The sequence below is a fragment of the Ascidiella aspersa genome, chromosome 6 (genome assembly GCF_963924565.1).
Source record: "Ascidiella aspersa chromosome 6, kaAscAspe10.2, whole genome shotgun sequence".
NCBI classification, from domain to species: Eukaryota; Metazoa; Chordata; class Ascidiacea; order Phlebobranchia; family Ascidiidae; genus Ascidiella; species Ascidiella aspersa.
The window spans coordinates 18361631-18374784 of NC_139452.1; the positions used below are offsets into that span (position 1 = coordinate 18361631).

General features: G+C 35.3%; 1 protein-coding gene across 1 annotated transcript; it reads left to right on the top strand.

The window, feature by feature from the left end:
- The first annotated feature begins 155 nt into the window (after window positions 1-155).
- LOC146140598 (large ribosomal subunit protein uL14m-like) lies at window positions 156-6222 on the top strand. The gene is made up of 2 exons (XM_083392117.1): window positions 156-280; window positions 5202-6222. The coding sequence occupies exons 1-2, from the start codon at window positions 213-215 to the stop codon at window positions 5725-5727; spliced, it is 594 nt and encodes a 197-aa protein (XP_083248243.1). The 5' UTR covers window positions 156-212; the 3' UTR covers window positions 5728-6222.
- The last annotated feature ends 6932 nt before the right edge of the window (window positions 6223-13154 follow it).

Here is a 13154-nt window from a genome sequence, read left to right on the forward strand (position 1 = left end):
ACAAAATAAGGACGCAATTCGAAAATAAGGACATTTCTTAGAAATAAGGACATTTAAGTTTTTTAAGACCTAGCCCTTCAAAATAAGGACGTTATGGCAACCCTGACTATAACCATAAAACTTTTCAAATCTGGATTCTCTTTACTTTGCTTTTCAGACAGTAGAAGAGAGACTGTAGGTTATACAGTTATTGGCTTTTTTGGTTTTGTAAAATGCAGCATCTTACTAGTCAATATTCTATTCTGAAGAAATGTTTTTCTATCGGCAACAATATAATCAGGTGAGTGAGATAAACCTTGTTAGGCATTTTGGCGCTCTTTCACTTATGTACGTGAAAAGTTGTGCAAAAAACAAAACAAAATAATACCGCATACCACAACGCATATTGTTGAGGTTAGGGTGCGGGTTAGCGTTTGGGTGAGTAATATTATGTTTATTATTAATAATAACTTGACCCACCCTCAACCAAACGCTAACCCGCTCCCTAACCCAAACAATATGCGTTGTGGTATGCGGCATTTGAAGAAAGTTTTTTTTTTATTAATTTTCACGTACCTAAGTGAAAGAGCGCCGGCATTTTGGTTGTTTGTTTGGCTTAAATGTGTAACTGACTGTGGTCAAAGTGCTAAATTACTACAAATTTGCCTTTAATTAATTTATATAACTACAAATTATTTTTCAAGTTACTTTTAGGGATTGAGATTCACTTGGCAGGTCGTGTGCTAATCAATATTTTTTCAATTAATTGGCATTAATCTTAACACTTTTGGAAAAGTTCAAGTAAAAGTCCATTGACTCTGATCACTGTTCGTTTGCCAGTCTGCATTACATTGCACTTTTTGTTGAGATTTTGAGCATGGTCAGTGCATTGGAGAGGGTTTCATGCAGACTATTTTATGCTCTCCAGTCAAATACATTTATGGGTTATTTGCAAAATCGATTTGCTTAAAAAAGTTCCTTAGTGTACATTTTCCGCACAATGAAGACTGGTTGACTTAGGCCGGTTGTTAATACAAAAAAAGTTGAATATTGTAATTATGCAACTACTAGGGTGGTAGGAATTACATTCTCCATTTCTTTCTTTGTTTTGGATCATAGGCACCGAATTGAGGGTGTGCAGGAATTTGATTAAGGTACACTTGAAATTAGTGTGTAAAGTCCGAAAAACAAAAACTATAATGCAGATATGCCACATGCCACCTGTAGCATAATTTAGATTCATTCCCTTGTGCCAAACTTTCCTGAATTATAGCATAGAAATGTACCATTTGTTCACATCCACAAATATATAAAACAACCTAGTGGGAAAATATGTGTTAAGCAATCAACTTGTGACATAACAATTTCTAAATGTTACGTATGTTGTTGCATTTTGACGCTTAATATGTTAAGGAAACTGAATAATCCAAAGCATAACCTTTACAATGTCACCAACATGAAACAAATTTGTCTCTTTCACACAATTTAACTAACATAAAAATATGACTTTCAGAATTTGTTTTATGTTTTTCGATTCATACAATTGAAGAACTTAATAAAAAAAGTTTGCAAAAAGCTTGAGCTATTCGGTTAAAAAAGATATAACATTTATAAATGTTTCACGACAAGGTGGAAATGGGTCATATTTTGATTGGTGGTAACAGTGGAGGCTTTATTTTTGCAGCAAATGCCTCTAGTGAAATGTGATTCCCTTATTTATGGAATTGCTGAATCTAAATATAATGCTTATCACTATGTGATGCTCTCTTTTATGTAACTTGCGTTTAAAGTTACTGACCTCTGCTTCATTTAAAAAAAATAAAATTGAGAACAAGTATTTGGAATATGTAAAGTGTGCTTGATAGTTTGCTATTAGTATTGATTAATTATTTGTTGTAAAATTTGTAAATTCATAAAACAACTTAAAAACAATAAAAAGTGCTAACATTTCAAATGTAATAATACACTGCACTTACATTGATTGAAAGATTTGTATTTAACCTATTGTACAACTTCTGAAAAAATAAATAAATTGAAGGTTATGAGACAAAGTATGAAACAGAGATTTTTTTTCCTATGTTTGATAATTGTGTTTAGGTGTTGTACACGCAACAGTAGGTCAGACCACTGCCAGTTATTTTTGAGATTTCAATTTTTGCATATTGTATCAATAAATGGAATATGGCAGATATCTTTAAATTGAGGCCAAAACAATGGACCACATGGCCCCATAAATTTTACTTTAGGACATAGTTGCCATTTTGGACTGTTTTTTTATCTAGTTCTTTTGTATGATAGATCTGGATCTTTTGGTATGATAGATCTAGATCAGTGGTTCTCAACCTTTTATGCCCCATGGCCCCCTTTGATAGGCTCACAACTATCCTGCCCCCTGCTTATAAAAATACCTAATGGGTATTTAATGTGTTTTCACTTGTTTTACTACTTCACGTTAATAACAAATACAGCCGTTGAACGAAGTCCAACAACAAATCGGTTATTTAAATCAACTTAGTTGCAAAGCTCATTCTTGTACTGCACCAAGGTATTTTTTATTCGGCTCTGTTTTTATTAAGACAGACGAGTGTCATTACCAGGCGCATTTTCTTTACGTCGTTGAGAAGTCTGTTAGTTTCACCAATAAAATATATTTTCATTATCAGGCCTAATTGAGATTTGGTCCAAAAAAAAAAATTAAAAAAAAAAATTTAATTTTAATTTTTTTTTTTTGAAAGATCGATTTTCCAAACAAACGTGTGCTTGTTCTACACATATTCAATCAATATTTTTTTCAAATGCTGAATATGTAGGAACATTTTGCACTAAAATTGGCAGAAAATACTTTTTTTGTGCCATTCTGAAAAAAAGTACGAAGCATCTTGTTTAGCAGGGAAAAGCCTGTGTTAAGCATATAGATTGTTTATTAGTTTAAAAAGCACAAAATTCACACCCATTGCTGAAGTACGTATGTGTGCCTAATCTCCATAATAAAAGAGAAAGTTGTGAGATGTGTGTGTGTGTGGTTGTGAGATGTGTGTGTGTGTGTGTGTGTGTGTGTGGCAACATGTTCGCCCAGTCATTTTACAATTATTTGTGTTACATCACAATGGAAATGTTACGTCACACTCAATGCGATTTACAACATGGTACAATGTTACCAAGATTGTGTTTAAGCATGTATACCAAGCCCCAGCGTTAGTTAATTTAATATAGGTATATTTTGAAGTTTTTGTGGAACCCCGGTTGAGAACCACTGTTATAAACTATGCTAACAAACGTGTGCAACGTTCCAAGTAAAGACTCAAGTTTAACAATGCTAAATTTAGGCAGAATTTGCAAAATATTGCGTTTGTTGTTGCAGTAAGTAAAAGACAGTCCAAGTTTAATTTACCTGCCGGGAAATAAAAAAATAAAAATTTAGGCAGATCGAAGATCTTACGAATAACCGGTAAATATTCTTTTTAACCTGGGCAACGCCGGGTATTTCGTCTAGTCAAAATAAAGTACGAGCAAATCTTTATCTCCAATCTGTGTGCTGCCACCACAATGTTGGGTGACCTAAACATTTTCACCTTCACTTACCAATTTCCATCACTTACCAATTCCTGCAGTTTTTAGTGGCTTGTGGTTGAAATGAGTTCAATGAGTGTAGTAAAACTGTTAAAACGAATTAAAAGTTTTGTGTTTAATGTGTTAACTAACTTTAAATTGGTTAATTTGGGCTTCTCATTTTGGTACAAAAGTGTATTCACAGTTCTCTGAAATTGTGTATAATTTGAGCATAATTAATCAATTGCTTCCGTTTAGTTCAAGCATTAAAACAAACTTGGGTTTTATGTAATGCTGATTTCAGTATATATAAATTAGGGTCAGTGTATTGAAAAATTGAGGACCACTGGCATAAATTGTTAAGGTTTCTAAATTTATACTGCTGCACACATCCATCTGAAAAATAGCTGGCACTTTTGTGACAAGAGGTGTTTCTGAATTCCTTTTGAACCTTGTACACAAAATAAATATCACGGTCATTATCATCCGAGACAACACAACTATTTTGTGACTTACACACCCCTCTGAATTCACATATAAAGGTATAAAGAGCACTGCAAGTTGTTCCAATTGACTATATTTTGTACAGACTGTAGTGTTCGGCAGAGTCCAACAAAACAAGTTGCACAGAGTCGAAACCTGTGAATCAATTAGTAATTGCAAAATTACAAATAAACACTTTAGAAATTCCACGTACTGTGCTGGTTAAAGATTATAACTGTAGAGAGCTTTGGAAATGTATTTAGAAGTCAGGAAACTTTAAATGCAATATAGAAGAAATAACCACAATGTTTTAAAGCATCATTTTTAAATCAAGCACCCCCATAATAGTTTGCTGCTAAATAAAGCCTTCACCGAGCAAAAAGCACTCAAGCAAAACTAAAAATGACCTATTGTTATTTAATAGTCAAACAACTCAAAATGACATATCTTTGGAACCGCTCTTTAAAGAATGCTAAATTTTTTGCCAGTTGTTTAATGGGATAAAAAAGTGCACAAGTTTGCTCGCAAAACAACTTCTCTATATGTAATAGTATTAGAGAAAAAAGCTGACATGTATCCTTGCAGATTCTTCATCCCCTTTATGTGTTTGTTATTTTCTCAAACAAATATTTTCCGAAGGCGCAACTCTTAAACACTTTAGTAAAGTTGCGCTAGTTAGGCCCATGAGTTTACCAGCTTCTGCTAACTTTTCCATGGCTAACGATATTCATCTCTTGGTGGTGAAGAAAACTGAAGAGAAGTAATCCCGGACGAACCCCCGGTTGTCATGAACACAATAATGTGCCCGGTATTTTGGCAATACTTAGACGCTTTTCAGTCTAGATACCCAGAAGTGGTAACTTTTAGTTAGGCTTTCGGCATGGGTTCTCAGTCGCCCATAAACCCACACTTGGTTACCTTGTAACTTTTGATGTAAAATGACCTGCTTTTTCAAAATTAAAGCTGTATGCTTTTTTCTTGAAGCCATATATGATGTGCGACTTCCTTGCCCCCTTCATTAAATGTAATATACATATGTTTAATAAAAAACTTACAATCTACATTGACAGTGTTTTTTATCACATGGATAGTGTCATCAAATATTTTTTTAAATGCACATTTTGGTGCATTTCACCTATCAATGAAGTCTAATATTTTCCCTAATTTATTTTATTTTTTGTATTATCCAGAAAGAATATTAACACATCTGGATATACCTTATTTCCGAACAGAAGATTCTATGACAATCAAACCTTTTATGAAAATGTAAGATTTGGACACAAATATGGACACAGTAACATACGCAATATTGACAGAAATGTTGTTGCATTACAAAAAAGTGCTGTTCAACTTCGAACAGTAGTAAGAATAGTGGACAATTCTGCAAAGGGCCTTGCAACACGACGGCGAAATCCAAGAGTTATACGCTGCTACAACAAGCGAAGCAAAAATGACAAAGGCTGTGTAGGTGACATGGTAAGAATTACCCTAAATGGGGAAATGGTTAAAGCATTTGTTGTCGGACAAAAACAACCTATGGGTGTGTTAAAGCCCCGGATGGATAGTAACAATGTAATACTATTGGATGATGATGGTAACCCTCTAGGAACAAGAATAACTGTACCGATTCCAGCATGGTTACGGAATCACAAGCATCCAACCGAGCATCTTCCACCAATGTCAAAAATTATTGCTATTGCAAGCAGTTTTATTTAGTTTTACTAATAAACCATAAAAAAAACTTTGTTTAAACGCGTCTATTAGTTCAAAGGTTTAGTTTATTACCATATTAGTTGTTCACCCCTAACATTCTTAAAACAGTGGCTTTTCGCTTTGAAGATATCCTCCACGATATCAACCTAAGCTATTGTTTTGCCAAATTATACGTAATGTAAATACAAAGATTACCGTTCTTTGCATGAATAGTGTTTCATGCACTTGTTTATATATATGCTTAAGCCCACTTCTGGTGAAACCTATCGGAGTCCGGGGTAACCAAATAAATGATCCTGAAGTACATTCACAATTATTTTACAGATGCAAAACTAAGATAAATTTTAAACAAAACTACAATTTCGTAAAGCTCCGTATAAACTTGTTATCATGATTTTTGATATTTTCATTTTTTTATATTAATTAGGTCAAATACGGTAGATACAAGTTAGGTGACCCCTGATTATGCCAAGATTTTTAATGAGAGTTAACCAGCGGGCCAGAAAACATGGCCAGGCTGGTCCACGCCAAATGAAACTTTGTACATTAACCAGCGGGCCGGAAAACATGACCAGGCTGGTCCAATATTGCCGCCACCTGGAGCAACAATATTATTTGCGTATCCTTCGCTGGCCAAACACAGTAGATTAGTATTTGTTATAAACCGCTGTTATTGCCAATTTACTCGTGCTCAATCAAGTCTAAAAATGTGTTCATTTGACAGAGTTTGGACTACCGTGCACTTGACTAGATCAGGGGTCCGCAAATAGTGGGCTGAGACCCAAATTTGGGTCACGAAAGCCTTAATATATTTTAATAGGGGCCTATTTTGGCAAGTTCTTTTAACTGTTTTCCTTACACTAATTTATATAGAAGAGACCCACCTTCCTTCGAGCGCGACTAGAATGGTCACGCGAAATATATACACTAAGACCCGTAAATGTTTTGAGACCTTCGTTCGATCCAGGTAATGGCAAACAGCCCTTGCAATCCAACACTATTTTCGCCATTACCGAAACACCAAACTGATTAGCTGAGCGGAATCTGAGTTAGTTTGTGTTTTAAAAAAAACTCTCTTTAATTATAAAAGGTTTAAAACTAAAATTTTGTCGCGGACCGGCCTTAAAAAACAACAAATGTTCAGGAAAGGAAATTTATTACAAATTTTAATGCGAACTTTATGCTTGTTTTGCCACAAAGAGATGCTCCCACCTAGGAATTAATAAACTAACGGAAACCCGCGGGTGGCATCCGGCCCGCCAAGCAATTTAATTGAACCCAGCCCGCTGCTCATTTTAATAAAACTTTTGGGCCTTAACGTTTTTTCTTAAACTACACTTGTATACCATTATTACCAATTCTTATACTCTTACCAGCTTGTCAAATTAAGGATATTTAACGCATTCTTTGAAAAGAAGTCACACTTTTGTATAACATATAATAATGTATGATTCCATTTCCAGTCCCTACACGACACTTTCAATAGTTAGCCTACGTAATATAAACACGAAAAAATGGCACTATGAAAAAGTACGAACCACAGACCGACACCTGAAAAGTATAGGATAGACATACGTACATGGCTTGCCAGAATGTCTTTTTTGACAACAAAAATCATTTTTTAACGTGGTTGATGTCAGAAAAATCGTTCGGATTTTTGGCTTTTTTGTCATTTTTATAAGGTTTAAAACTAATTCATATACATACCTTTTTTCGAAACCTTTCCTGCCTAAATATCAAAATAATAAATTATTTCATTATGGGACATAGTTTATATACATTGTTTGCAGGAAATTATATTGCACTTAAAGGTGAGCACGCTTAAAATTAAAACACGTGATATTTTAGCCCATTTTTCGATATATTGTAAGTACTAGAAGTTAGATTTTGTAATAAAAATATGCAATATGGATGTTGTGAACGTGCTATGTAACTCATATGGCCACGACACACTAGTTGTTTTGAAACTCGTGAGAGATTGAGATTTTTTATCATACCAATCAACCATGGAGTAGCAGGCTATATTGAAACGAAGGTAAATGTGTTTTAAATATAAAAATACATTTAATTATTTTTGACTTTTTATCAGGTTTTTACGTACAGTTCGTGTTTAAATAAAATTTTAATCTGACAACACTGCTACGGACCGGTAACCAACTCCCCGCGGACCGGCGTTTGCCGACCACTGCTGTAAACAAAGCGTCGTGATTGTTTTCTTAAATTTAAAATATTCAAACTTAAATCAGATAAATATTTTTTTTGCTTAACGTGATATGTAATAAGCATTATTGTCTCTATTAATATTAAAATTATAAACTTTGCTAACATAAACTGCTCAACAGAGGCGCCTGCAAAAATTTTTCCAGAGGGTCAATCAGGGGCGTATCCAGAAAATCGAAAAGGGGGTTCTGCATTTTCAACTTAGGGAATTTTCCGACTGACGTTAATGAATAATTACGTCATAAAAAAACTTATCAGAAACAGCCAATTAACATCCAAGCAAAAGCGAACTTTTAGATGCAAAGCGACCACGTGCGACGTGCGTCGTCGACAATCCTTTCAGGCGCCAGCTGCGAAACCACCGTGTGCAATCGTTAACTTCAGGCGAAAAAACAAACCAAAAATGTGAAACACAGTATGTGTGATTAATTGTGATAGAATCATACATAATTCGACTATCCGCAGCGCAGTTTCCTTAGTTCCATAAACAGAACTAGCGCTAAATTACAGGCACGCCTTTCGCCACCTGCAATACTAAACTAAGAACGTTTTTCCCGGGTGTTATTAAGCCACGATTAGCGCAACATCTGCTGTGTGCCAAGTCAGCTAAATTACAAGCTGGTTAAGGGAAAATATAAGTTGTGTCAATTGCACACTTAACACGTGGTCTTAGAATATGGTTAAAGAGCCTAAACTTGCGTTAACTATCATTGCATAAAAGTGGAGACTTTGAAACGCGCACGACAGTCACCATTATATCTCCTTTTAAGAATCTGCTTCAGTTAAATTAAACAATTCCTGATGTTACACCAACATCGGATATTAGCGCAGAGAGTGATAAACAGCGGGGAACATTAACTGCGCCTAACTCGACGTTTTTTAGCGAGAAAAAAGAAAGAAGGTTTGACTTAAAAAAATGCACACAAATCGTTTACAAAATGAAAAAAACATAGTCATCTTTCTAAAATTGCCGTTTAGTTAAAAATGAAAAAAATAAATAGTTAGGAGTTATATTCAACGACATCCTAACTGTATTATATCTTCATGAGAGCAATACGGTATAGGCCTACCTTATATGCCAGCTTACAGAATTACCCACCCAGGGCCTAGTTTATCTCAATAGGTTCAGCTCGAACTTCGTTTTTGTATGGTATAGTAGAGAGCTAAACCACTATATTATAAGTATAGTTGTATATCTCTAATTTGGACAAATGTATTGAACAGTATTTGTTGTATTTTTTTCGCTTGTGATTTGGATTTATCTCATTTCCTATTTCGATAACTATAGGTCTTTATTATTTTTCTGCAATTATTTTTACGGTGTATTTCAACTGTTTACACAACATTTTTTTTTAAATAACCAGCGTCTTGTTTTTCTTTGGCTGTTTTATAGTTGTTTGTCTTTGAAATGACAAAAATATCAACTAAGCATTTTTGTGAGTTTTGCATAGACTCAAAAACGTATGATTGACGACGCAAAGACTCTACTTCACGGTCTGTCGGCTGCCAAGCGCTATAATGCGTGTCTTTTAGTTGTATTAAAATAAGCGACAAGTAAAATAATAAAACACTAAAACAACGAAAAGCGGCCAACGCCTGAAAAGGTGACAGAAAAGTCAATTCCCAGGGTTTCTAGAATGATTCTCAAGCTGGCCCCAAAACACGACTGCCGACATTGGTTTTCGTTTAGGCCTACTACAACAACGAGAGAAAAAATGGTGTGTGTGTCAAATGTAACTAATTGTTAGGTGCCAACGAAAAACGTGATAAGATAAGAAATAAAGCGTGAAAGGTGAGATGCAAAAGTGGAAAAGCGATATAATTTACGTGAGTGAGAAAGAAAGAGGAAAACGAAAACACGCGCATAAACGATAAAACTGAGAAAAATAACGCACACATAAACAATAAATAGTCGGTGCAAGAATAGGTCAAAATTTTGTTTTGCGCTCCATTTTGGTTTCGCATCAGCATAAGACGCGTGACCCAATTACTTAAAAATCACGCCGCTTCGAACAGTTTGTTAAACTTTGACAAAAACGATAATATCACTTACAAAAAGGGGTCAAGAACCCCCCTCCCCTGGATACGACACTGGGGGCAATGGATAATGTATAATATTTTTACCCTTCATAACAAGTAATACCGGTACATATTACACTTACAAGTAATACTAATAATCCTATTTTGAAATTCCAGGGGGGAGGGGGTAAGTGCCCCTAACCAACTAGAAGTTTTTAGCGAGAAAAAAAGAAAGAAGGTTTGACTTAGCGTTGTGGAATACACGCTTGCTAATCAGTCAACCTAAACGAATAACGAAAGAGCAAAACTATCCGGCGTTTACGGTCGACCAAACAAAAGACGAAAAACGGCGTTTCGCGCTCGATTTATGTTTCGCTTTAGATTAAGACGCGTGACCCTACTACTTAAAAAGCACGCCGCTTCCAACAGTTTGTTAAACCGTGATAGAAACGAATAAAAAAACGATAATATCAATTGCAAAAAGGGGGGTAAGAACCCCCCCACCCCCCTGGGTACGCCACTGGTGGCAATGGATAATATATAATATTTTCATTATAAAATTATATAATATTTTTAACCTTCATAACAAGTAATACATATTACACTTACAAATAATACTAATAATCCCATTTTGAAATTCCAGGGGGGAGGGGCAAGTGCCCCCCTTGTCCCCTCGTGGGGGCGCCCATGATGCTTAACCAGGTTATGAAGTTTTTACCCAGGGAGTCAAACCTGAACTTTATGAACCGGTTTTGGGTCAATATTTTCCGAACCTGAACCGAACACTTTGAAAGTATCTGAATCTTAACCGAACCCGAACCTGTAAACAAAAGCGGATCACTCCAGCATGACGTCACAACTTCTATTTTACAGAGTCAGTTACGCCATGTTCGAAATTTTATGAAAAAATATGAATATTGAATAAATAAAACGTTGATTTTTTATTTTTCACATATTTCAATAATGGGTTGCTGTTTTTAATACGTCACGTAACTTGTTTTTAATACGTCGCGTAACTTAGATCAAATGACTTACAATTCAAAGATTATTCTCTACATTTATTGACCCACATTTTTAGATTTAACTCAACTTATATTGTTTCCAAACTGGAAATTTATAAACCGGTTTCGAAATAACGACTGTCGAACCGGAGCTGAACCGAAACTGTTGAATTGATCGAAACCGAAACCGGATTCCGAAAAAAATCTTGAACCCGAATCGAACTTGAACCGGAAAAGTCAAACGGTTCGACTCCCTGTTTTTAACAAACTTTAACGATATAAACAAGCTATTGTAAGCTTTATGCGAATCTTCATATGGTTAATGCATTTCTATACAGCTGTGGGACATATAGCGTTATGGAAATGAAACCTATACCTTTGCGGAAATATATTTTTTGTGTGGTCAAGCGTCGTCCATCTTTAAAGTTAAGCTGGACAAAGCTGGAGTGTTTAACGGTCTTGTGTGAAAGTGTCGCGTTTTGGTTTTAATATTGTAACATATTGCCTTGAATTCTTAAAACTTATATTGCCCCCTAAAAAATCCTTAGATCCGCGCCTCATTATGTTAAGCTTATAGTGTTGAGTTTCCTAAAAGGATTGCGAGACGTCGGGCATTTTTAGTGAGTTGCGCCAAAAATCATTACATGCCTTGCCAGTAATTATTGCACTAAGCTAAGTGGCGTACGGAGGTTGAAGGGTTTATGACGGGAAGTTTGTGGGGCTGATACCCCAGGAACACATATTGGTTGCTAAATCACATTTGTCATCAGAGTGAGACATCACAAGTAATAAAACTCAAGGCTTCTTTTTAGTAGAGATATAGAACTCTTTCTCGTTTAAAATGAACAAAACGCATAACACAGATTTGTCTTACTAAATAGAAACAAAATAAGTTACTGTGTTTTTGTTAGCAAAGCTATTTTATTAAAAAACAACTCGAAGTATTTGGATCGAGGGACCCCGGTACTAGTAATTTGGGGTCGCGTCAAAAAGTATTTGCGGCCCCTTGCACTATGGGAATTTTAAATCATCTGTTGGATGGCAGGCTAATTGTTCTTCATTATTTTTGAGATTTTAAATATATCGGCAATAATTTATAAATTGTAGATCGAGTCCTTAATTTTTAGATTTATGCAAGGAGTAGCACATATTTTGGTGTTAGACTTGATCTAACTTTTTCGTATAAATGCCATTTGCTAATATCAGCACAGGTTATCATGTTTTATTACATTTCAATTCATAACCCTATTAAGAGGCCTAAAAATTAGGGTTGGGGCAGTATGCTTTTATTGGTTCAATGTTGCGTTTTTTGTTAATTCTGCCTCATGAAAAAAATTACACATGTGTAGATAAGTAACTGAAGAAAACCGATTCATAATGTAGCGATTAGTGAACACTTGGGCTGCTATGTTTTATAGTTTGTCGATTTTGGGACAATAGTTGGTACTTATTACAGCCGATCTGGGCTATGTTTAGTCAGAACAATATGATATGCAGGGTCGTATCCAGAAAAGTAAAAAAGGGGGTTCCGGAATTGCAACTTGAGAATTCCACTTCCGTATGACGTCAGTGCACAATGACGTCATAAAATAGTTATGGGAATGACGTCATAATATAGTGATTGTAACGACGTCATAAAAAAACAGACACAGTCAATTAATATCCTGAAAAAGAGAACCTTTAAGACGCAAAGCGAACACGTGCTTTGAAACCGCTTAGTTTGCAATCGTTAACTTCAGGCGAAAAAGTAAACCAAGACCGTGAAATATGTGTGATTGATTTTAGTCGAATCGTGTTTAGAATATCAGCAGAGCAGTTTCCTAAGTTACATGTACAGGACTACGGTACGCTAAATTACAAGCACGCCTTTCGCCACTTGTAACACTGAACGAAAATCGTTTTTTTCCGGGTGTTATTATGCCACGATTAGCGCAACTTACGCACAGCTGACAGACATGACTAAACGCGTGTTTAGCGATATAGCGCGTGCACTACTTTTTGCCGTGACTAAAGATGTTTTTTGATATGAGTTTTTTACGGTTTTTCGAAGATTTTATGTTAGGAAAAAACTCGACGTTTATAGCGTGTAAAAAAGAAGAAAGCTTGACTTAGCGTTGTCATTTGTCGAATACACGCTGGCTTATCAGCCAACCTGAACGAATATCAAAAGACGTGCCTCACCTGCCAATA